The sequence below is a fragment of the Nothoprocta perdicaria genome, unplaced genomic scaffold (genome assembly GCF_003342845.1).
Source record: "Nothoprocta perdicaria isolate Ctin4 unplaced genomic scaffold, notPer1 scaffold_44, whole genome shotgun sequence".
NCBI classification, from domain to species: domain Eukaryota; kingdom Metazoa; phylum Chordata; class Aves; order Tinamiformes; family Tinamidae; genus Nothoprocta; species Nothoprocta perdicaria.
The window spans coordinates 1,779,052-1,805,259 of record NW_020455688.1 but is presented as its reverse complement, the minus strand read 5'-3'; the positions used below and the strand labels follow the sequence as shown (position 1 = coordinate 1,805,259).

The window sequence follows — 26,208 nt, the reverse complement described above, 5'->3', positions numbered from 1 at the left end:
TCAAGACAATTAACTGGAAGCAAACTTAACAGTTTAGCTAAAAAATACCTATTTTTTATACCCATAAACATGCACACTTCTGTRTAACATCTCTGGGAGAAGGGAAGGGCTGGTGGCAGGTCAGCATACTCAGTTCTCCTGCTTTTCCAGGCCAGAGCACTCATATTTAAGCTCTTCCTGGTATGCAGTTGACTAAACTGTTTTAAGAGACTTAAAAATCCAATCCAGATTTCACAGCTCCTTGGAAATCATCATTCCTGGCAGATGCTTTCCTCCCATTTTTCACCAAGTTTCCTTTGCTTCTGTTTAGGCCTATTTCTGCTGTGATCAGAATAGGTACGAAGAGCTATTTACTCCCTTCCCATTTAAAGCAGCTTTTATTTATCTAGAGGATTTTTTACCGTGCCGCAATCCCCTCCTCGCCAAGGTGAAGAGCTTCACACACTTGCAGTCTCTCCTCCCTCTACCCAGCCTGAAGATTTCCAGTCATTCTTGTTGCTGTTTGTAGGATTCTCTCCAATCAACCTCCATGCTCTTCAAACGAGGCGCCTTCAAAGGCACTTGCTACTCCAGCTGAAGCATGAGCACAAGAAAATTTGCTTCGAGTGCCTTGCAAACAACTTCCTTCCTTACAAAGATCAGGATGAATTTCATTGCCAGCCATATCCTGCTGCTACAAAACAAGTGAACAAGTGGCTCACTCTCCACACGAGCTCAGACTGAACCCTGGTCTATTATCTAAACATTCATTTCTCATATTCTGTTGTTAACTACAGTTATTTATCACTAGGACTTTGCACTTGTTTGGAAAATAAAACAGTTTAATAGAGATGTATCTGTGATTTGTAAAGTATATTCTTTATACCATTTCCCAATATACTTTCTATTCTTTCCTGCTTGATTATTGCTTGCAAATTGGATAAGGCTATACATAACTGCCTGAAAGAAATAGCCAGTTGCAGAATATAACTTAAACTAAGGCCCAATTAATATATTGCTGTGCAAAAAAGGAACAACTGATGACTGCTTTGGGAGCAAAGTTTTCTCAAAACCATAATATCCACTATACTAAGAACAACAAAATTATTCTCAAAAGTAGTTGAGATACATTAAGATGAAATTAATATTTAAAAGAAAAATAACAGATAATATACACAGTCTACTGGATAGCTTAACAGCAATATAATTTAAAGAGCTGCAAGAGGTGAAATCCTAAAGAAAGCCATAAAATACTGTATTTTAAAATATTTATATGCCACACATATGTATGCACACAAAAGAATACGCTCTCCCTTCTGCAGAATAAGCCCATGTCTTAAAAGCTACAGAGAAAAAGAAGAAACTTGATTTCCGGAGTTTAAAATATTTGGGAGAGCTTTTACTCTTTAATGCCATAAGCATTTTCAAAGATAAGGGAAGGAAAGACCCTTCAACATTACTACACCATGTAAGGATGTTCTGCAAGAACAAAATTTAAAAAAAAAAAGACAAAAACTAACTTAAAAACTCCATGAATTTCTACACAGAAGCTTACTTATTTTCCTCTTTAGTTAGACATCTCCATCTGATTTTATTTTACCTCTTAATCCACCATCATTTATGTTTAAGGTAAGGTCCTAATCACATCTTGTCTTCTCCCAMGTTATAGGAAAATCAGTATCATCCTAGAAAAGAAGCTGCTGCAGGACACCTCCCAAAAAAGACCATTTCCTCTTCCTTTTGTGCCTGCACAACTTAGTCAAAGGTTAAGTCTGGGTGTACAAAAGGCAAAATTATGGCTGCTGTGAAAGCCTATTTCAAAGTTTTATACATACACAAGGTCATTCAAGCAAATAAATTCACTCGCTGTGAAATAAATCACCAGAGCACCATCCACACAGACTAGCTTATTATAATTATGAAGACTACTAAGCATTTATATGAATAATGATAACATCAGTTATACATATCTAGCAAACAAAGGCTATAAATTTCTGATTGTCCAGAAGCCAGTCCCATTACTGGAATTAACAGTTCAACTAGATGCTGGCTGCACAGCTAAGAATTTTTTAAATTTTCATTTGCTCAGTTACAGACCATTTTCAGAGACAGTTATTTCTACATATCCACATAAAGACAGCAGGTTTTTTAATGCCTGTAAAATTCCTTCTGTGCCTGGGAACTGTATGTAACAAACCTTCTTCTGGACACATGCTCTTGTTTAAGCTTGCTTAGAAATGCTTCTGTTTCACCTTACAAAGTGTTCTTATTAAAGTGTCACCAAGGAGTCTAGTGAGGGCATGTAACCCACTGTGCTGACATCTGAACACGCTGCTYCCCTTATCTGCCCCGCTGCTGAATCCCAGCTGTGTAGGAAGAAGGAAGGACTCTCAGGAACCAGCCAAGAGCCTATGAAGGAAATTACAACAGCTCTGGTTCTGCTACACTGGAGAACCCCAAAGGTGGTGGAGAGAAGAACAGAATGCAATGGAAAAAATGGAAGATATTTAAATGCTGTCAATAAAATACTGTTGGCATTTCATCCCTAAAAAATTACATAGAGAATTTTCTTCTTTTTATTGGGCCAAGTGGAAGTTAATTCCAGTGAATGTAGAAATTTAGAAATATGCAGAAATGTAGAAATTCCCAATGGTGGCCAATGATAGGACAAGGGGCAATAAACTGGATGTAAGTTGAAACCCAGGCAGCTCCATCTGCATGTGAGGAGGAACTTCTTTGCTGTGAGGGTGCCAGAGCCCTGGCCCAGGCTGCCCAGGGAGCCTTTGGAGTCTCCTTCTCTGGAGATCTTCCAAAGCCACCTGGATGCCGCCCTGTGCCCCGTGCTCTGGGTGTCCCTGCTGGAGCAGGGRGTTGSACTRGATGAGCTCTAGRGGTCCCTTTCACCCTTAACCACTCTGTGATTCTGTGAAGATAAAATGTAATTTAAGTAAACAAATTTGCTGAAGAAATACACACTGTGTATGTGCACCTCCACAGCACACAGTCTCCCGCACTCAGCCCCAACAAACTATTTATGTATGTAAAAATATACGAACAGTTATCTGTAGATCCAGACCAGGAAAATCYGGTAGCAGTTGAAGCTATATTTAAACCATAGCAAATGCCAAGCTTTTAAGATAAAATCATGGTGCTGCTGATTTCAGCAAAGCATTAGACTGCTTTGCTTGTTACCTTTCTGTTGCACTTTCGTGAAGAATTTTCCCCTGAGAGCTGAAAGGGAGAGTCAAACATGTCCGGCTAAAAAGACAAGCTCAGGTTAATCCTGGTCAAGATCTGCAGCTCAAGGCAAACCACCACGATGCAGTGCTGCCTACCCAGTTCTGGGCTTGCCTTCAGATCACCCAAGCTGGTTACATATTCACCACATCAGATGTGGTGAATACTACTGAGGACCTCCCCCCTAGAGGTCTTCTACCCCAAAGCAACTGGGTGTTGAGCTGCAGCACCGCACCACCTCCACCCCACCATACCCAACACCATCCAACGCTGCCCCAACCGTACCCCAGATGCCAGAGCTACTGCCCYGCACCCCGTAAACCACTGCATCCCCCCACAGGACTCTTTCAGGTCCCTGTGCTCCTCATGGCCACGACCACCTCAGCCCTCCACGACCCTCCATGCAGGGTCCATGCGAGCTCAGGTGCACCCCAGCCTGGGCTCCACGGCCAGCACCAATGTGCAGGGGCAGCGGTAGTGGGAAGAGCCTGGTGGGCAATGGARAATAAACGAGTGGAGAGCACGGGAGGGATGGGGAAGGCAGGGAAATAAAGAGGGAGTGGGGAGGAAAAAGGAAAAGTGATCAGAAAAAGAGAAGGGAGAGAACTGATAGGAGACAGGGACTCCACAGGCCACGCAGAACTCAGTTAATGGCCACAGGGCTCCCACCGGTGGGCTGTGGGATGAAGCTCAAAGCCCTTCCTAGGGACATACGCAAAAGGAATTACTCAGGCTTTGATAAGGTTCAGAGAAAGAGCAATTATTTGCAATAACAACCTCAAAAAAAGCACTGTAGCACTTTAACAAGAGATTTTTTTTTAAAAAATGGTTAAAGAAAAAAAATGGAGTAATAATAGTTTGGACTTTTCTTAAAAAGAAGTAAAAACTGCCTAAGGTATAAAAAAATCTCAGCTTTTGCCATTAAACTACACTAATTGCTTGAAGAGAATCTATCATTCACAGTAATCCCACAAGACTTACAATTCAGGTAATTAAGAGAGAGTATTTATTTATCATTAACACAGGAGGGGAGACCAAAAGCAGAAGACACACTGGAAAAAAATATTCTGGCTCAGAATACCGAAGTCTACATTCAGGGCTGCAGTCAAACTGTTAAACCAAATAAATATATAAACTTTCCATTTGCAACATAGCATCTGTTAATTATAAGACTAAATCATTGTCTAATAACTTTGTGATTACACAGCATGAAGAGAGCAGTAGTGACAAATATGCACAATAAAACCTCAGGATGATTCTGAATGTTTGATAGTTCAACCCTCCCACAGCCTATTTTTGGAAGCTGAAATCTGAATACCATTAAACYAAAGGAGAAATAGCTGGCAAGATACTGCACACAACAGCAGTGACAGATCTCCAAGACTAATGGGATATTCTTTGCTGCACCCTGCAACACAGTAGGGAAATAACCAAGCCACCTCATGCACTGCAAGCAGTCTAGCAAAACAACTCAAAAGCCATGTGAAAGACTTCACCCTTTTTCCTACAACCCCCAAAATGCAGGGAAAATGGATCACTAGCACCTACTAAATGCTTCCAGGGTCTGAATTAACATAGGTATCTCCACGTCATAACACAAGTAGCTCTCGGGAAGGTCACGGGGCCGAACTATTTTTTCAGACACAAAYCATAATTCAAATTATATCTTACTATAATACAATAACTTCCAAGAGGTATATATGCAATCTGTTGCCTCTTAAGGAAATTTATACAAACACAAGCCAATAAGAAATTAGCTGCTCCCAAATGATCACATAAAAGAATGTAAGTTATTACCATACAATACCTGTATCTAGAAAAGTCGACTAAAAATAAAAGAGGAAATTAATGCTATACATAGCCATATCACTTATCAGCTCCAAACAGAAAGCAGACAGTGAGAAGCACGGTAAGTAGTTTGAAATTTTCTCTTATTTTTCCAAATGAGGCGCTATTTTAAGTCACAGGAACACAAGCTAAAAATGCCTGCAAGAGTAACCAGAAGGACTCACCAAGTTCATTGAGACTCTGGGCAGCTTTTGTTATCTCTCTGCTTCCTCCTTGCAGCTGTCCTTGAAGTCTCTTACTGAGATACAAGATGCGTATTATTCTCCGCAGCAAGTCACAGGCAGCCTGCAGGAACATCACAGCATTAGGAGATATTATCCTTACACTTTTGCCATGTAATTTTAGGCCTCAAAACTGGAAACGCTTTAATCAAAAGCATCTCCTAAATGGAAGCATGAACGTGAATAAAAAAAAGGCACTGACGAAAACCAAAATCCCCTTTAAGTATTATTTTTGCACGATTTTATGCAATAGAGCCCAAATACTTTTGAAAGCTGGAAATTGCCTTCCTAGGGCTATTGAGTTATGCTGTCATTACCAGCAAAGAGAGGAAATCAGAACCCTATGACAGAGGCAAGTTCTATTTACAGCTTGAAGGGAGCTTTCTTTTTCATTTTTTATCTTAAGATTCTTCCTCTTCCCAAATACTAAAATTAAGAAGGTGGCTTTGTCAATCAAAGACTATTGTAAAAGAAGAAAAATGTCAACATCTACTTCAGAGAACAATAAAACTTAAAGACTCAAAGCTGTTATCATATATTTTGCCATCTATGGTGGGAATGTATGTTAAAAAAAAAAAGAAAATAATAATCATTATATTTTTATTTAAAAAATTGTAACATTAATCAGGCTTATTCCAACAACTGCTAACTCACTCTGTTTCACCAGTTTGCTAAGTACCTTGCAGTCCTGACTCAAAATTGATTAGGGATATTTGTGTGTCCATTTTCAGGAAACATTGGGTGAGTTAACCTTTCATTAGCAGCAATTCTGCAAACAGCCCTGCTGGCATCCTCCTCAAACACAACGGACTCCCAGCTGCTCACTCTACTAACATCTTGGGAGAGGTTTTCTCCTTTTAGGCATTAAATAATAAAGACAAAGGCAAGAAATGGGAGACACAAAATAAGAGAGTCAACATCAAGCACAAAATGGACTTGGGGAATCCTATAATGAAAGGAAGCCCGGATGGCAGTAAGTACCAATCAACCACGAGCTGCAAGCACAGTAGGGACATTCAGAGGCTGGTTTTAGACTACACTCTTTAAATTACCTACCTGTCATGTAATTTTAATAACACATCAACCACAAGTTTCTATAGTGATTAATTCAACCCCATGCTTACTACATACACTGCTGTTAAGGCCCAAATTTAAGAAAGATTGTTTAAAASTAGATTGTAGGAAGAATATTAAAGATGCCTTGGGATGCCTTTTCTCTCCTTATGGAGAAAATAAAATAAATTTTTTTAAAAAAGATCATTTATGAGATAGACCATAGAAATAATGTAACAGAGATCATACTATGTTSATTAGGACCAGTTGGAGTCAGTTAGGTCTGGAGATACATGCAGAAATAGAAACCACATTCTGGAATGGATAAAAATCTAAAGCAGAGCTCCGATTAATTATTTAACTATTAATTCAAAAGAAGGTAAAAAATGCAAATTCAATATAGTCACAGGCATTACTTTGAAACTGCAGATGAGGGAGACAAGAAGTAAACATGAAAACTGAAGTCTACTGAAGAGAAAGACTCCTGAAATATTTATCATATGGACATCAAAATAAAATGATTCTGTATTATATACACATATACAAGATGTTTAGTATCTGACAGACTTTGAACTCTTTCTTTAAACTCAGGTTAGTGTCCTGAAAACTAATACTAAAGTGCATGTATGGAAACATACACAAGTGAGTCATTTCAACAAATAATCAGTGAATTGAGCAACTGGTAAATCTCTCTGGCATGCTAGCATATACCAATAAAAATACAGGATTTATAATTTAATATTATTCAAACCTGGACCTAAAAAAGAAAAATTAAGAAATGCCCCACTGAGAAAAATTATTGAAAACACAATTATTCTCATTTCTTTTGGCACTACCACACAGTCTGAAGAGCAAGYTCCCTAAGCATTAGAAGGGGACTTAACCACATGATTTCTATTATCATTAGTGAGAATCAAGTAAGGCTTATACTACTTTGAGAGATTAACACATTGGTTTTTATTAATTTGTTTCCTTAATTAGGAAAAATCTTGATCCGCAGAGCCCTTCACTTCTTTGAACTGAATTTCTGCAAGAGGAATGAGAATAGCTTTATATAGCACACTGCATTGCCCCAAAGAAAAGGGCACCATGTTACTACTTTGCTTTCAGATTTAATTATTTTCTAATCCAATTGCGTAGCTCTGGCTAATTTTATCCTAGGTATTCAGCTTCAGTAATCTTCTGACCATCTTTTACTTTACATGCCAAAACCCAATCTTCTTTTCATTTGATTGTTGTTCATTAACTCTCATCCTAAGAAACAAACATGGCAAATTATCTTTTAAAAGGATTATCAAAGTGATTGAGATGGGTGAAGCTACATTTGGATACAGAAAAGAGTTTTAACTTTTAGCCTTTTAAATTAAGAAAAAAAAATGAATAAAAGTCCAACTACAATGAAGATAAAATGCACTCAGTTTCAGAGTGATCACTACTATATTGTGGCCTTGACAAAAAAAAATCTGTYTCATCCATATTTCCATTTTATTCGTATTTCCGTTTAATGAAATATTCAACTTAATAAAACTCTCAGTCCCTGAAAAAGAATGTTATATATTATCTATTAGTGGGACAGTTCATTGATGCTAGATCATAAAACTGGATTGGACTATGAAAGACAAATTTGACCACATGCACAAAAAAAAAGAATTAATTCCTTCTTGGATGAAAGCTTTGGAAAAGTCTACATAATACATTAGTGAATGCTTCCTGAATAAWTCCCACTGTTCAAGCAGGAATAAATTATAAATTCTGAAAGAAGGAAGCCTGCAGCCTGAGTTAGCCCAGTAATTTTACTGAAATTAGAAATAAAACTTGATATTTCTGGAAATTGCATTGACAGTTATCGTTTGAAATTTAAAGCAACATATCAGCACTAAGAGAGATATTATTGCTACACCCATCAACCATCTTATATTTAATCTCAGTTTAAGAAATTACTGAGGGAAGACAATTGCGAAAAGGCCACTTGAAACTGTGCCTGATCACATAGGCAACTGAATGCACATCTAGCAAAAGCCTGAAAAATGCTCAGACAATTCACTTTCCTCAGACTATATTTACTATTTAGCTACCACAGTACCAGCATGAAATGTGTTATTAGTGAATATTTTAAAATGAATAATTTTAAAATACAGAAATATGTTTTAAAAAACAAAAAGCTTTAAAAAGCAGATATTATAGGAATTTTAAACACAAGTATCTGAAATTATGAAAATGAGTGACAACATTTGATTGGACGGAGTTGAACAGAAAATAACCTCCAAAGCACAGATTCTCTGGCTACATATCTCAGCTGTTAACTAATTCCATTTAATTTGGGATCTGCCAAGGAAAGATTATGAATACATTCTGGAGAATGACTTAAAGAAGCAAGTTTTGTGAGTCTGCTGCTCCCCTAGGATGCCACAAAGCTGTAAGAGTAAGGAAGACACAACACAAACAAGCACAACACAGAGATTTAGAATTCAGGACTAGATTTGAAGTTTGACAATGAATTTGCACCAAGAATATTTATGAAAAAGCTAGATTATATTAAAAACAATTAAGGAGGGTAAAATCCAGTTTTACGCAAACCAAATATTCCTTCAGTTTGTAAGCAGTCCCAGAGCAATCAATGGAGAAACACTAAAACAGCAAAACCATGAATCCAAAAGGCCTTTAATTACCACAGCTCAGCAAAGCAGACCTGCCAACCCTACATGATCTGAAAGTTTGATTTGTCTATCAATCATCTACATTTTTTTAAAGCAGCTTATGCACAGTTAGTAGAAAAAGTAAATTTTAAGCTTTCCCAGGCTACCAGTTCCCCATGTTTGTGACAGAAGCAAGCAATTTCACACTGCAAGCTCTGCCACAGCCAGAAAGGGAGTTGTTTGCTACGCTGGTGCCCTTCCCTCCTGCACAAACAAGGTGGCCCAGCAGAGAGATAAACCAGCAGAGTGTCTTAGGCATACAGGAGGGCTCAGCTTATTTGCCCTGCATCCTTACTCAAACAGTAAGTCATTGAACCTTTAGAGATCTGCAGTCATGTTGCTCTTCAGACCACAAATTGAACTCAGACCACCCTAGAACTGAGCTCAGCGGCACCTGCAGGTGTATGGAATAGCTCCCCACTGCTACAAAGCTTCACAGGAGAAAYGTTCCATCATCTCTCACTGGCTTGTGGAAAGCTCTCTCCCACTGCCCTCTTCCAACAGGCAACTGCATTTTCTATAGACTTCACTTCTATTTAAGTTAAAATATATCACTAGCCCTATCTTTTAGCATCTTTATAAACTTAATAAAATCACCATTAAGCTGCATTTTGGTCATCTTTAAAGATTTTATTCCCAAATCCTTTACTAATCTGCAGCTAAGTATTAAGTAAAATATGCAAAATTAACATGTAAAAAAAAGCATTAACTAAAAGAAAAAAAAGTAACTTTTACAAAATTGTACTATAACATTACATATCGAATATATACAAACAGTAATGACAACTTAATGAATCTGAACTCTCACAACCTTTCATTCTTTTATCCATCTGTACAAAAATTAACCTAACTAGAGCTTACTTCAGTTTCCCAATTTTCAGCATGAAGTGCTTCCCATGAGCCCATGAAGAGGCACACAAATGAAGGCGTTTAACCAAAAAACACTGGAAACACAGTCTGAAATATGCATATTCCACTTGTAGACAACAACTCATCTTTTTGCACGCTCTAGAAAATTAAGGAACGAACAACATTTTTAACCTATATTTTAACACAACTTACTTGAAGCTTTGCTAGCTGAGCTGTGCGGGATACTATTTTGTTGTAGGGGTCAACAATTTTGACCTTAATTCTAAAAAAGAAAAAAAAAGAATAGACATTTATTTATGGGAATAATTATAAATCATATGGTAGAACAATTAAGAATTTATACTTTTTAATTCTAATGAATGGCATACCTATCAACTGTACTTTGTAGGGCACCAATTCTTGTCTGCATCATCTGGAGGACACCTGTCAAATAAAGCATTTGTGTTACATGTAACACTGACCAACAGAACAAGGGACTATGAGGACAGCTAAAKGAATGAGACGTTGCCTATTCCGGAATAGGCTGTGCAGATAAGTCAATTACTCAACATTAGAAAAATTTATTGGTAGAGAACACAAACATAMGTAACAAACTCTGAAATTCATTACAAGTTAAATTTCAAATCTAAAGAGCATGAGGATGGGGACTGCTGTTCAAAAACGTATCATTCAACATACACACCTGTACCTAATATACAAAAATGGCATTGCATTTTCAACAGAAAGTCTTTTTAATTCAGAGAAAGCAACACACAAAGAAGACTGAAGGAGTAACCAGTTCTATTTCAGAATTTTCTTCCTTTACTGCCTTAGCTGAAACTAAAGTATCAATGTCACTGTGAGATTATCTAATTTAGATTACAAACAGAGCCAACTATCCTAATTACATTTGTTCCAGATTAGTTCAGCAAAGCAGCACAAAGAAAGCCCATAAATATCCTCGCTCTTTTCCTGTTAAACTGCAAACAAAGCAGCCAAGGGCAGCAGCCATTTTTTTTTTTTACAATATAGAATCAGTCTGTTGAGAATTTAATTTACGCAAATCCAGACCTACAAAATTAGTAGGTTTGAGAATGCTCTCAATAATTGAAACAAAAATACATTTCCTAGGAAGTTTTATGAAGGAAGATCCCTCTGACATGCATACATGCAATGGCAAAGGTGCAGTTCTCACACATCAGAGACAGTAGATGCAGTAAAGTAGCCTGAACAGGCTGAATTTTCTGCTCTATACTGCAACAATGGTGGGTAGCCATGACCACGACTTTGGTACCACTTTTATTGTCACATTACTCTAGTAGCACAGAAGTCCTCTTGCCAGAGGGCAGAGTCAGGAGGATCTACCCTGTGTCTGCTGAATAAGACGTGGGATGATGCTATTTAGTCTATCCTGAGCTAATGAAACAGAAAAGAGCGGGTACGGCAGATTAATGCACTGTTAAAGTGCACAGACCTGCAAAAGAAAGCAAGTCTCCAGCAATTTATTGTACCAGTTGAGGAAGATTTAACATAAATGTTTGCTGAGATCCACTTTGCACATTCAAATGACTGTACATGCTATAAATTGGTTCCATAAACTTCACTTGATACCTTCACGATAAGCATACAATGATGCCCCAAGTTGTATGTTTTTGCCTTCATAGTTAATATTTCTACTGACATTCATCTTTTTCTTTTTCTTATGAATCTTGTCTAAGTGTTTCTTACAGCAACCACAACATAAAATGTGCAGCACAAGCCAAGCAGAGGTAAGAGAAGTTATGCAAAACTTAAATCACTTTTTTTAGGTAATTTTGATTTTCCTGCCTGCCTGCCTGCCCTGTTATCTACAGAACTGAAGATCCAGCTGATATGTCAAGTGTCAAATGCGTTTCAGGGTTAGAACCATCCCAAGTTTCTACTCCTCTCACCCCCAAAGGAGACTTCCTAAAATGCATAACCGTCTACCAATGATGAAATGTCCACACATTTTAGGCAGATTAGATTTTAGTTTTACTTTGCAGTATTAGCTATATAGCATACATAATTTACTGCATTTGCCTTATAGAAATCTTTCAAAACTGAATATTCATCACTCCATCAGAATGGAGTGTGCAAGCAGCTATTCTAGGAAGGAATGTCTTCAGGAACAAGCAGGAGTGCAGAATTGTGCAGAACACAATTCACTGAGCACGGATTGCTGGAGACTGTGAYTGGGAGACAATTACCAATCATTAGACTGAGGCAGAATATAGATTCCTGCCTACCTATTATCTGGAGCGTGGATTCAGGTCTTCCTATGCCTTAATTTTCTGCACTGTTTACAAAGCAATTTAGGAGTTAGTGTTGCTAGATTAAACAGTTATTTCTGCATTTTTCTATCTGTGTGGAGATGCTAACAGTTGAATACTATGTTTAACAAATTGCAAAGATTCAGGAGACACTCTGTCAGTGAGCAGAAACTGGCTACTTATGTCAAAACCTAAAACTGTAAAAAGGGACAAAAATGCGTATCAAGTCATAAAATAGCCACGGTAAGGAAGACAAGTATATCTTGATTTCGTGTTTTACAGAGACCATAACATTATGTTATGCAAAGAATATATGCAAAGGAGCACATGTTATAGCAGTCAGTATCTTTCTGCACAAAAAGAATATATGAAATCCCTGGCAAGTAAGAGGGAGCAAAATGAGAGGTCTAGATTGCTCCTGACACAAGTACTGTATAAGCAACCTTTTTTTTTTTTTTTTTTCCATATAGAGTCAAGCTCTCCTAGGCTATGCCTTTTAAAAATCAACAATGTCTATTAAAATCCAGATCTTAAACCGTGGAATAAAATTACTTCCTATTTTAAACTCGGTAGCTTATTTCCAGAGGGTGGAAAAAATGCAGATAAGATTATGTGCTAAAAGTCTCTTCACTTAAGATTTGCAGACTTTGTGACACATTCCATATTTACGAACTTCATACTAACAGTAACAGATTTTAGCTAGTGTTCCACTAAACTTTGACTTATTTAGAAAAACAACTCAAAAAGTAAGTATTCCAGAAAGTATCTGTCAACTCTTCTTCCCAGAGCTCCCTCTGCTGATAACAACAAGAACAGCCAAATATTACTTTTCAAAAGTAACATCTATAACAGGGAACTTTATAGGCCAAAGTGAATGGCATTGCCCAAGCAAACATCAACAGTAATTTCTCAGTTAAAAGAAGCACCAGCATAATATAAATTTACCTTCCAGGGATTCAATCCCCGTTGCTTGGGCCAACAGRTCTTCATGTCTTGCAACAACCTTAAAAAAAAAAAAAAAGAAGAAAAAAGAGAGATGAGAAATCATCACAGAAGAATGGAGATTTGATCATGAAAAGAACAGCAAAGCATCATCATCTTCCTATATTATATAGGCATGGAAAATAGTGGCTGCACTTCAAAAATGAAAAGGTTTTCAGAAATGTATTATAACTCACAAAAAGAGTAAACTCAGAATTACAACATGGTCAGTTATTGCAGCTCAGTCAAGAGATATTAAACAAAGCCAGCAGAGTACAGTCACATTTCAAAACACTCTCATATATAACAATCACTGTAAATGCAAGCTTGTTTRCTGCCAAATAAGAAAGTATATTCACATTTTTGGTATTTTAATTTCTATTTACTAGAGGTAAATTGTTAAAAACTGATTCTCTAAGAATTTAATGATGCAGCAGGGCATGTGTCTGCAGCTAAACACAAACTTGCAAGTGTTCACATGGCAAAATTCACTTAAGTGTCTGTCTGGATTCCACACACGAACTATGTGTGTGGACAAACTATGCCCTATGCAAGCTCAAATCCCTTTTGGAAGGCTTGGAAGTGTGTTAATACACGTTATGTTTGCCAAGCTAAAGGCAGAGCCACAGCCCAGGCTCCAGCACGCGTTAAGAGTGTGCAAAATTCAGTTATCCTCAGAGTTATTGAACATCTCTTCACAATCATCTTCCCCAAAAAGACACTTTTTTTCATTGTTAATAGGATCATTTGGAAAGAGTTAATGAGCTTCTCAGAAAGAAGAGTGGAAACTCCAAGCACAGACATAAAGTGCAGAAATTAAACGCTAAACAGCACTGAGATTCACTGCTTCTTCTGCAGCAAGTTCTACCATTAGTGACCACACGGTGAGCACGCTGGATAATTCAGAAGCAGCAGCATCAGGAGACCACCCAACTCTTCAGCAGTTTGTATCAACCTCCCCAGGACAACAGGGATGTTTTAAACTTACTTGTAAATGAAGCTCTTTATCCAGCTGACTGATACCTTGTGCGAGCTTTGCTAACTGTTCAGCTATCACAGCCTGATGGATGGACTGGGAAGTGTAAGTTTTGACATCAAAATCTTCCCTGAAGAAGTCAGCATAACATTCTGGAAGAAAATAAATATGTTTTATTTTTGTGTTTCTACACAGGTAAATAATATTTGTGGTCATAAAGCATCTGCTCTGCAGACCATCGAGCTCTCCACGTGTTTCAGCACACGTTCTCTGCGTTGCACGGTATAAGTAAAACAGTGATTAAGGACACAATCAAGAGAAATAGGCTTGAAATTAGACTTCCTTTTTAATAGGAAAAAAACAATAAAAAGAAAAAAGGGACACGTGTTTTCCTTTATTCCCCACAAGTTTCCCTCGAGCAGGACAWACTAACGGTGCTGTCACCTTCCTCCCCAGACTCCATGACCTAGGACGAGGCGGCGCGAACGTGGCGCGCGACCCGTTTCGGGCGGAGAAGAGGCTCCCCACGCAGCCCCGCGGCCGCATTTCAGCCCCGCGCCGCTTTCCAGAGCGCCGCACCGGGAAGCGGCGGCACCGCGAGSAGCCGCAGCCCCTTCCCGGGCAGGGACGCGCTGTGGGCACGAGGGCCGCAGCCGCCCGGTTCCCGCGGCCGCCGCTCACCGTCGTGGCGCAGCTCGGCCAGGGCCGCCGCCGGCGCCGCGCCGCCCCGCGCCGCCTCCTCCATGCCGGCCGCGTCAGCCCGAGCGGCGCCGGCGCGACGTGACGCTCAAGGCGGGCGACGGAGCCGGGCCGGGCCGGGCCGCCCCGCTCGGCGGGAAAAGGGCGGCGGGGAGGAAGGCGGCGGGCGCGGCCGTCACGCGGGGAGCGGCCGGCGGGGCCCCCCGCACGTTGGGCTCCAGTCTCCGACCCCCGCTTCCCGCCTTCTTGAGCCTTCTCCAGATGCCAAAGCGGTCGCTCTTTCCCCATGGTCGGTGACGTCGCCGAAACGGAGCGGCGCCCGCTAAAAGAYCCCGTGGATTTGTTCCACTCCGGGCAGGTTGTGAAAATATGCGCCCCGATGGTCCGTTATTCAAAGTAAGTCGTGCTCATGTCAGCCCTGTGTTTTCAGTGCATTCCTAAGAGGGAGCTTTTCTTGAGCTAATTCCTTTTTTTTTTTACCCTGTGGTTATTTAAAAGAGAGGTCAATGTGGTAYGTGTTTATTTTAGACTTAAGCATTCCTGTGGTATTTCATGGCAAAACAGCATTTCGGGATAGCTGACTGGATGTTAACTTTAATATTTTTCCTCAATTCTCATGTGCCCACAATTTATCTTTAATATTAGTCTTTAACCCTCATGTGCCCACAGGTTATCTTTAATACTAGTCTTTAATCCTGATRTGCCCACAAGTTATCTTTAATATTTGTCTTTAGCCCTCATGTGCCCACAGGTTATCTTTAATATTAATCTTTAATGCTCATGTGTCCACAGGTTGGCCTTCAGAAGCTTGGTGAGGAGGTACGAGTGCGACTTGTGCTACACCCCGATGATCGTGGCGGCTGATTTTGTGAGGTCTGCCAAGGCCAGGGACAGCGAGTTCACAACAAATAACGGTATTTTTTCTTGTAAAAAGTGATTGAATTTTCAGAGTGGTTTATGCCCAAGTAAATGCAGCTTGACATCTGTAGCAGTTTATGGATATTGCACCTGATTAATTGTAAAACTATCAGAATGCTATAGGTAAGAGTGGTGCAGTAAGTAGAGGTGGATCATTATTAGTGTGTCGWATGAAATACTGAAAAACCACCTGAAAATTAGGCCCTCCAATCTGATTTAGGTGACATAAAGATTCTTCTCCTAGCAGGTACTGTTTCTTGGCTGTATCATCAGTGAGCACTTAACTCACTGCTTGTTCTCTAAGAGAAATAAATATATTGTAAAGGAGGGAAAATGGATGGACTAGACATTTGATACAGTGGAATTAAGGATTTGTAAAGACGAGGATTCAGATTAGCTGCAGTGGAGATGGAAWCAGAAGGGGCTTTCAATGTACTGCTTTAGATACAGCAACAGTGGTGGAAGTAACAAGCCAAGACCTGGCCATGGAAACATAGTGTGGACTTGGAAGGGGAGATGCAGTGATTCAGGTGCACCACAGAGACATAACCAGGAAAAATACAAAAATAGGAATGCAAGGAATCGAACAGGTCCGGCTTTAAACAGTAAGGGGAAATTGGTACAAAATAGATGGAAATAAGTAACAGCAAAGATAAAGGTCAGCTGGCATGTGGTAACTGCAATAAAACTGTAAAATGGAGCATACAGAGTATAGAGTAAAACAAGAGGCATGAGAGAGGCTGTGCTGATGTGGAGATTGGCCTTGTCAGATGTGCTGTGTATGGTGTCTTCATCTCTTCATGCTGCTGAATTGGTGTTRGTGTTCATGCAATAGCAATGGAAGTAAACTTTATGATTTTAGCACTGACCACTTGCTATGGGGCATCACCCAACTAGGACAGTCTAATACAGAGAAAAGACATATTGAGTTGCACAGGTAGACTCTTACTAGTAGAAGAATTCAACTTCAAATAAGCATGAATATTCTTTGTGTGTAAACAATGAATATTTAAGATCATACTTGACAATATATGAGGACCTCTGCCTGAAGCATGCAGGAAGGCCAGTGTCACCCCAGCCTTCAAAAAGGGCAAGAAAAGGAGGYTTCACCTCAGTCCCTCAAAGTGGTGGAACAATTCATCATGGATATCATCCCTAAGCATGGGAAGGGAAAGAAGGTGACCAGGAGTATTAAGTATGGATTCACCAAGCAATTAGTTAAGCAATCAAGCTTACCCARTCTGATAGCCTTCCACAAAGGAAGGGCTAACTGGGTAGATGAGGGTATAGGCTACTTCTAATTGTTTATATGGAAAGTGAGTGCTAAGACTGTTCGGGATATTTTAGGTACCATTCAGGTAATGCAGCAGCTGTAAAAGAGGAGACCATTTTCCATATGAGTGTCTGCCYCTCTGCAAGGACTTAGTAAATCAGAAGGAGTTCAGCAGACCCAAGCTGAGGAGCAGTGACACTTTGCTTCCAGCTTGATACAAAACTGCTAAAGCTGCTCTGCCTATTGCATTACAGGTGAAAAACAGCACAAAAAGGGGGGGAAAAAAAAGGGCTGCAACAAAGAAAGGGAAATGCCTGGGAGTTGTTTAGCTTAATTTAAATAAGTTGATTAATATAAGATAATAAATAATCCCTAAAAATCCTGTCATTCGCAGAAAGATTCCCCATATTCCCACTAAACCCAAGAGAGCAGTTCATAAGGTTACGTGGCACAGCGGGGAATGGTGTGGAGGTTTGTGCTGAGCGCTAGGAGTTTCAGTGTGTGGAGATTCAGCAGAGCACTAGGAGGGCCCTGGCAAGGCCTTGGCAGCATCACCATCAATTATGGCAGCATTTTTAGCTGGGGTGTCACCCCCACAAGAAGAGGTGAAAAGGCTACTGTTAAAAAGAGAGTAATAGAACACACCTGGTTCTGCTTCCATAATTCAGGAAGAGCCACCTTTGAAATCAATTGAAAATTATATGGCAATTTAATTTAAACTTTGAGATTTTGCTTTAATAGAGGAGAATAATGAAGAAAAGTGAGAGAAATGATGGATTATTTATGTTGAAGATAGAGGCAACAGTAATGGTTTTACTTGTTTTTAATGTTTAGGACTTCTGGGTCTAAAAACATCCAAGAATAATTCAAAAAGTATATGAAGAATAAATTGGGGGGGGGATTTTTTTTGCGCATAGAGTGAACTAATACTCTTTTTAAACAAGTTACTGATTTAGACAACTATTGCTAACAGTTTTGTAAACAAATATACACTTTATAAAGAATTTAGGAAAGAAATGTTGATGATTATCCAGGCTTAATGGAACAGTCACATTTTTTTACAATCTCCAATTGTTTTTTTCATTTGAGTAGGGGATCATCCACTGATTGTTCAGTTTGCAGCTAAAGAAGCACAAGTTTTATGCGATGCTGCCCAAATTGTCTGTCCTTTTGCAGACGGGATAGACTTGAACTGCGGCTGCCCTCAGAGGTAAAGTTTTTTAAAAAGCTGTGCAAATACAGTTAAATTATTTGAAAGTAAAGGATGCTGGTCTTCATTTTCATGGTCGTTTTTGTCTAGGCTTAAAAAATAAAGCTTGAGGTAGTAATAGCATTTTAAAGTGTAAGACAGAAATGTCTTTGTGGTAAAACACTGCCCTGAGACGCCTGTCATCATGGTGAGACTGAGGAAACCAGGTGTACTTGTCAACTTGCCCCTTTTCCTTTCTGAGATACTCCATTCGTGAGCCAACATTCAGTGCCCATCTCTTCTCAACAGCTGTTCAATATGCATTGCCAATGCCATGTCATGCTATTTGACTTTCCAGAAAGAGCCTCATTACAAGGAATTTGCAGAGTGTGTTGAGAAGTGATGTAGCAATTCCCCAAATGATGAGGCAAGTCTCTGATGTCTCAGACTTTGGCAAGTGAAAGATAGTTTCTAAAATGTAATTATACAGATTATATTATTCAGGATGTGCTGAAAATAACTTCTCCCAGTTTTTACTAGGTTTATAAATACAGTGAATCAGTGATCTACCCCCTTAATAAATTGATAAAGATTTTTTATCTTGTCAGTGAGACAGGGAGTACTAATGCACAAATGAAGACTCTCTCTAACTGTCTCAGTTGAGAACCATTTATTACATACTTGTCAAGCAGTGTTTTTCTAAGTGAAACGATCAAATAATAAATGTAGGAAAGCAAAAGATAATATTATGGCGCAAATACTTAATTTGTCAGTTCTAATTAGGTTGTCATGACTTATAATTACAGTATTTGAGCAAGCACTTTTCTGGAGAGCCAGACTATTTATCTGTGATCTAAATCAGTGTTAATCAAATGGTAATTTATTTTCRTGATTTCCTTGTGAGTCCATTCTGTAGACAGAAGATTGAACTGGAAGAGATTAATTACTAATAATTAATAGTCAAAGTTCTAATTGTAAAATAGAGACTGAAGGTAATATAATGCTGCAAATGCATCACAGAATCAGCGGACTACAGCCACTACTATCTCTGTTTACTTAACCACATATTATCAAGGCAGAAGGAGAGAAATTGTTGTATTTGGCTGAATGATGAGTAGGTTTCTTTTTTTCCTTTTGTTTTGAATGCAGATTACAAACATTTCTCTTTTTCCTTTAAAGATGGGCAATGGCAGAAGGTTATGGTGCATCCTTAATTAACAAACCAGAGCTAGTCCAAGATATGGTGAGACATGTAAGAAATCAAATTGACAACCCTCGGTTTTCAATATCTATTAAAATAAGGTAGGTCTAATTTGCTGCTGTTTCCAGTATGTGTAAGAATCCCCCAATATTTTCTAAAGTAAAAGAACTTTAGTTCTTTTAGAAGTTAGTGTAATGGTAAAGAAAAAATCCCAGAGAGTAGAATAAGCATAGCCTTTAGCTAACCCAGGTATCACGCAGCATGCCAGAAAGAAATTAAGAAAAACTTCTCCAAAAGAAATTAAGTTCATTCAACTCAAACAAGTTCAAAATGTAGGGTTCTGTAACAGAAAAGCAACGGGCAGCATAGTCTGTATGATCATGACAACTTTGTGAGCTGCTAGAGTCCAGAGCCACCGATGTTGTTGTCCGTTAAGGGAGAGGCAGTAAAACAGAGACCTGGCCTCCCACAGCTGCTGCTGAGAGGGAAAGCATCTGATCCCTTTCATCACCTCCTGAGCTTTTGGAAGGCCTTGTTCAGCCCTGCTTTGTGTCGTGCAACACTCTGTCCACTATTGGAATAACACCTGGAATAACTCCTGGAATGASTCCTGCAAGACCTTTGCTGTTCAGTTATGTTTCAACTCAGTTTGTGATATCTCAGAAAAGGAGAATTGTTAGAGCTTGCTTTCTGTTTGTTTGGTTTTTTTTGTTTTCTTCACAACACTATGCAAATTGATGCAACATTTATTTTAGAATCTTTTGAGTGGCTTTACTCAAAAGCTCACCATGTTTATTTCAGATATTATGTAGTTGGACAATACTAAATTAAATACTGATTTGAATATAACAAAATATGTTTTTTTATTAAAATGTCTCCTTACCTGTCAACAGTATTTCTTTAGTTATTTGTATCATCTTTGTTACCTGATGGTTTCTTAAGCAATTCCAATAAATTACTAAGTGGTATTTCCTTGGCATTTTAGGATCCATGAGGATTTAAAAAGAACAGTTGATCTGTGTCGTAAAGCTGAAGCAAGTGGAGTTTCGTGGATTACAGTACATGGGAGAAATGTAGAAGAAAGACATCAGCCTGTACATTATGATGCAATTAAAAATATTAAACAAAGTATATCCATTCCTGTTGTGGCTAATGGAGACATTAAAACTTTAAAAGATGCTGAAAAYGTTCATCAGTTGACAGGAGCAGATGGTAAGATTAAACACTGCTTTTTATATAAACTTGGAAATCAAACTTTTAAGTATTTTATCTCGAAGTAGGGCATGATTTGAGTGACTTTTTTCATACTTTGAGGAGCGAAAAAGGGATATTTTGGATGCCTTACAAAATCATAAACTCACAAAGATTTCAAGAGCAAATTACAAAACCCTTTACTTAATTATGCCATCTCATTCAGTAGTAGTGTTCAGAAGCATCGTCAAACATCCATTCTCTCTTCTTACAAAGCTCTTCATCTTTTGTCAAGCTATAAAATTTGTCTTGGAAAACGCTATTCCCTGCATACAGACGTAGTTTTCTTGGGGTAATATRGCACAGGAAAAGGAAATAGGTTAAGCTAGATGCTTAACCACAATTAAGATGGGTAGGTTCAAGGACACAGTGAGAAATGACAGTCTTGTCTGTAGGTGTCCAATCTGTCTTACACTACAACTGTTAAAATAAAAAAAGGCAGAAAAAAATCACAGAATCCATGCAGTTAATTGGTGCCTGTCACAGTGGATTCCTGTACATGTCTAGGATTTCAGGGCAGTGTGAAAATTCAATATAGGGTTTGAAGGAGTGGTCTAGATAATACAGAGTTTGCATCTTACAGACAAACAGGACAGAGAACAGCCAGTATTATTAGTGTTTAGGGACAACAACAGAAATTGATGCTACCAAACTGCCATAGCAGCTTCCCTCTCAAGGCCAAAGCAGGCAGAAGTAGCTGTTGCCTAAAATACTGTGGGATATTGAGTACAATACAAAAGAAAATATGTAATAGAAATGAATGGTCTCTTAACTCAAGTGACCTTAAAAAACAAAAGTATAAAGTATTTTTGTGTTTTAAGAAAAACATATATATAAAATGTAGGAAGTACAATCCCAAAACTTTGGATTTCTTTTCGACATGTACAGTACTTGAAGAAACTTGGCACACTTGGTCATCTTATCTTGTGATTTTGCAAGCAAAACTGAATCATTTGTGCACAGAAGAATAACAATTGAACTTGGCTGGACTTATTTTACAGTTTAGGATTTGAGTTGCCAATATGCTGGTTTATCTGGAAAGTAAAAATGTGCTGCAGATCAAGAGTCCCTGAGTTCCTGTAACTGAGACATGGAGTGCAGTGGGAAGGATGATTCTAGTTCAGTTAATCAGCTGAGTGGCATTAAAAGTGCTTTTGTGTGTAGCATATGAAAACAAAATACAACTGAATTGCTGTTTAWAAAGCAAGGGAGAAAGGCTTCTTTTCTGTATCTTGTGTATTGTTTCAGAATTTCTGGAATGATATATCATGAAGTTGAACTTTCTCACAGATGACATAGGTGCTTTGGGGCTTGGAATGTTAAGTGGATTCCTCTGATGTAGCTATAAACTCGTTCTGTAGTAGTCCACAAACTTTATATGTTTGCCATAGTAGGTGCTATGCCAAATCAACAGGAAAATTTAATGTTAAATGTAAACTTTATTGTAACTTTCTGTTTTAATTTCTTGTTTGAAGGTGTAATGGTGGCTCGAGGACTCTTGGCAAACCCAGCTATGTTTGCTGGATACGAGGAGACGCCTTTGAAGTGCATCCAGGACTGGGTCAGCATTGCTCTTGAGCACGGAACTCCTTTTACATGTTTTCACCATCACTTAATGTACATGATGGAACGAATAACTTCGAAACAAGAGAAAAAAGTTTTCAATGTTTTATCAAGTACCTCATCAGTTTTAGATTATCTGAATGATCATTATGGTGTGTGATAACTTAGATTCTGTATGTATGTGTTGTATGAAGAGTTTCATTTTGGAATTGCCAATGCATTGCTGTAGTTTTACTTGGTCTCCTATTTATTAGTCATGTTGGTATACTGTGTAAATATTTTCAATACATTATTACATTGTGATCAACTTGACAGTTTATATTTTTAGTATTTTTATATTAGCATTTTCTACTCAAGCAGTAGTCCACATTCCATAAATGTGGGAYTCTGTTTATAATGCATTACTTGGACTGACTGTTTAAAGACTCCAGGAAATTATTTTTTGTACAAGACAATTGCTTATAAGAGTATGTTTGCAAATTTAGGGATCTTTCTTGCTAAAACTTACTAAAATGAGGACTTGTCAAAAATAACACCAGCTATTAGAGACCAAAAGAATAATTTTGGGACCAATCATAGAAATATTTGCTCTATCTAGGAGAAAGTGAACTTTCAATTTGAGGAATTTTTTTGTATATATTCAGAGCTGGTGAGACCTTGAAGCTCAGAATATTACTCTCTTAAATTTATGTTCCTTTTGCAATTTAATTAATTGAAAACAGTGCAATTTAAAACTTACATACAACTCAAGAGTATACAACTAAACTTTCCTAAAAAAGGAGGTTCCAATACAGTCCCTCCAATCTTGTTTAAAGCATAAGCATAAGACATATACTTGAGTTGAGATTACCTAAAGTATTTATAATACCACTTATTGATAAAATTGGTACCTTGCACTGGATAATGAATTATGAGTAGGAATTTAAACCATTTCTTCATCTTACTTGGTTATCCTTTCTGTCATCTTCTATCCCAGGTTTATTTCCATATCTGATATCTGGAACTTTGAGTTGTGTATAAGTTTTAAATTGCACTGTTTTAAGTAGAAAACTAGCTCGGCCTGAAGTGCAAGATTTGAATGTTCAGACTAAATGCAGTTTTATCTACTGTGTAATAATTATATACAAGATTAAATCCTCTCACCTACTAAAACAGAGCTTTATAGGACAAAGAAAAGCTCACAGATTTTCTCTGTGGGGTTCTTGCAATCTTTTCTGCCTGTGGGCATGTTGCTTATGAAAGCCTGACAACAACTTGGCTTTGAATCTTTGTATAGGACAGAATAGTGAAAATCAGAACAAGATAATAAAATTGCACACCAGCTGCAGTTGTTCTGCAGGGGAAACTTTGCACATCTTCTATGCAGTGCAATTATTTGTAATCAATTCATTTGTTTCCTYTGTATGTTTACACAGAATTTCATACCAAAACTTGCTTACTTGTAATTAGGAATCCTGACTCTGATACTGCTATGAATATACAAATGAATAGTTCTAAATTTTCTAAATAAATGGCTTGCTTTTATATATAGTTGTAATTATTTTTATTAAATGCTCTATATACAGTCTGAGCTTTTTTTGGCCCTTGATGTCATTGCCCAAATCTTCTTACCGTTCAAGTATCTAAATTGTCATCATTTTTCTATTGCAGTGGCATAAAACACTCTTGCTCATTTTTAGTAGGAGTATCAGACATCATACAAGCCAAAAGGYTGAAAGGGGTGACCCGAGTCATCAAGTCTCATTCAATATTTATGACAGTGGAGTCATGTACCATTTGATAGAACTGCCCTATGAAGCACAAAGTAGCAGAGAAAGCTGCTCATTAAGTAAAGCACAATATAATAAGAGAAATGCAAGGCTTTCCTTTCAATAGAGGGGAAAACACTGCTTTAGAGTACTTGAAATACCTTGACCTATTTAGAAACTAGATTCTTGACAGTTTTGAATGCAGSAGTTGTTGTGCCTGTGTGATATCAATCACACAGCAATTTCTGCCTGAAGTATAAGGCTTAGGTTGCAGTTGATACTGCTGGTAATTAGGGAGTGCTTGATCTGGCCCAATTTTTCACCATARAAGTCATTGGAAATTTATCATCACCTGCTGTAGGTGAAGTGGATGGCTTCTTGCTCTTAACAATTTTGTGAACATGCACTTCTCTCTGTTGACAGAAAACGAAGTGGCAAAAGTGGAATCTTGATGTCATGCTCTGAATGACAAGCGTATGTTGTTTATAAGTAATTATAAATTGCTAAAGATATTATCTTTGAGAGAATTATTTAACTTCCAGTCATTTTAAAATGTCGTATTTCTCATAAACCCTTTGAGTAGGGGAAAATACAGATCTCCAGCTCTAAAATCACTGGGCATATTCCTTGTTTGTGTAACTTAATTGTAACATCAGTAGGTGTTTGATCTTTCCATTTCCTATCTAACTTCCAATTTTTTAAAAGTTCTTCTCGAATTAGCAAAATGCAAAAGCTTTGCTTTGGCATCTCCCACAGCTGATAGAGCTCTTCTTTTAAGCCACCCTGTGCAAAAATGCTGTGTTTTCATCAAAGTTTCTGCTTCCTTGCACCTTTCACCCTACTGACGGAGCCTCCACTCCCTCGTGTTCCCCGTACGATCCCATTTTCTCTTCTGGAGCAGTTCTTTGGGCCTCTGCTGTCTTGGGTKGATGCTCAGGCAAATGCAGCGTGTGATGGTTGCACAGCAGTTGCACAAGGCAGCCCGGAGCGCAGCAGGGCAGAACTTCCACTTCCCCTTTCAGTAGAGGATTTAGAGGATTCCGTTGTTAGGACACACTCGGGCATTTCTATTTCAACGGCAGCTTGCCTTCTCTACCTTACTGAGGGTGTTTCAGAGGATTTTTCATTTTTCCAAAGCTCTGCATTCACCAGCCGCCCGGGCGCTGCCGAACGCGCAGCCGTGTCTGTGCCATGGAAATGCACAGCGCTCCGTACAGAGGCAGTCTCTCGTCCTGGGCTTTCCCGACTGGAAAAGCAGGCTGGGCCTCGACACCAGCGGGAACGTGCATGGACAGGCCAAGCAGCACAGGGCTGGGCTGCTCCGTGGGCAAACTGCCGCACCAGTAAGAGCTGGTAAGCGGTGCAGGAGTGGAAATCGCTGTGCAATTGAAGCAGAGAGTCTTTTAAAAACATTTTTATAGCTTTAGCAGAGTATAATGGCTGCAGGCCAATAGCTAAAATTTAATAACTAAGACCTTAAGTGCTTAGGTTTCGTTTTTGCTTCTTATTGAATGTGTTTATGAAAACATACTATAAATATTTCCTAAAAGCCACGCTGTTCCCATTGTGAGGACTGGGCTGAAGTGGTGACTAGTGGTTTTGCTCTCGGAAAGTTCTGCACAGTGTTCGGGACCCAGCCTTTCCTTCAGGCATTGCTGGCAGCAACTGGAAAAAGGCTGAAACGTCAGCTGGACCCGCTGAGCACCAGCCCTGGGAAACGGAAACGTGAGCCCCAAGCATTTTGGCAGCGAAGTCCCAACCCATTGCAGCCCYGGTGGATTAGGGCACAAAGAGCTGCTATTTACAGCACTTAAATGATCTGCATTGTTTTGCTCAACAACTAATCGGGGATTAATCGGTACAGGACTCCCCAGCAGTGGGGAGCAGGTTGTGAGGGGGGTGCTGAGAACCATGGAGGGCGCAAACACCCTGGAGAAGTGGGGAGGCAGCAGGGACAGGCAGCACGGACGGGTTTGTGGGTGCTATGGGGTGTCACGGGGAGCAGCTGAGGTAACTGGGGAGCAGCTCGGGGCCTTGGGGAACAGGACACTGGGGAGCAGCTCGGGGCCTYGGGRAGCAGCTCGGGGTCTTGGGGAGCAGCTGAGGACACTGGGGAGCAGCTCGGGGCCTTGGAGATCAGGGTCGTGCACAGTCACGGCTGGGCCGGCTGCGAGGGCCACGTGAACGGGGCAAGTGGCAAACGCGCCATGGAGGCGGCAGGGCGGCCAGGGGCGA

The 26,208-nt window shown here is 39.1% G+C and overlaps 2 protein-coding genes across 2 annotated transcripts in view; one reads left to right on the top strand and one right to left on the bottom strand.

Moving 5' to 3' along the window:
* The window catches only part of COG5 (component of oligomeric golgi complex 5), a 171,260-nt gene extending 156,384 nt beyond the window's left edge, over positions 1-14,876 (bottom strand). Inside the window, exons 1-6 of the mRNA XM_026046366.1 lie at positions 14,813-14,876; positions 14,144-14,283; positions 13,120-13,177; positions 10,273-10,327; positions 10,097-10,166; positions 5,229-5,349 (exon numbers count right to left, since the gene is read on the bottom strand). Coding sequence (XP_025902151.1) covers positions 5,229-5,349; positions 10,097-10,166; positions 10,273-10,327; positions 13,120-13,177; positions 14,144-14,283; positions 14,813-14,876 — 508 coding nt within the window. The remainder of the gene's footprint in view (positions 1-5,228; positions 5,350-10,096; positions 10,167-10,272; positions 10,328-13,119; positions 13,178-14,143; positions 14,284-14,812) is intronic.
* A 233-nt stretch (positions 14,877-15,109) lies between these two features.
* On the top strand, positions 15,110-23,590 carry DUS4L (dihydrouridine synthase 4 like). Its single transcript, XM_026046435.1, has 6 exons — positions 15,110-15,226; positions 15,623-15,744; positions 18,114-18,231; positions 19,390-19,512; positions 20,397-20,623; positions 22,138-23,590. The coding sequence occupies exons 1-6, from the start codon at positions 15,117-15,119 to the stop codon at positions 22,383-22,385; spliced, it is 948 nt and encodes a 315-aa protein (XP_025902220.1). The 5' UTR covers positions 15,110-15,116; the 3' UTR covers positions 22,386-23,590.
* The last annotated feature ends 2,618 nt before the right edge of the window (positions 23,591-26,208 follow it).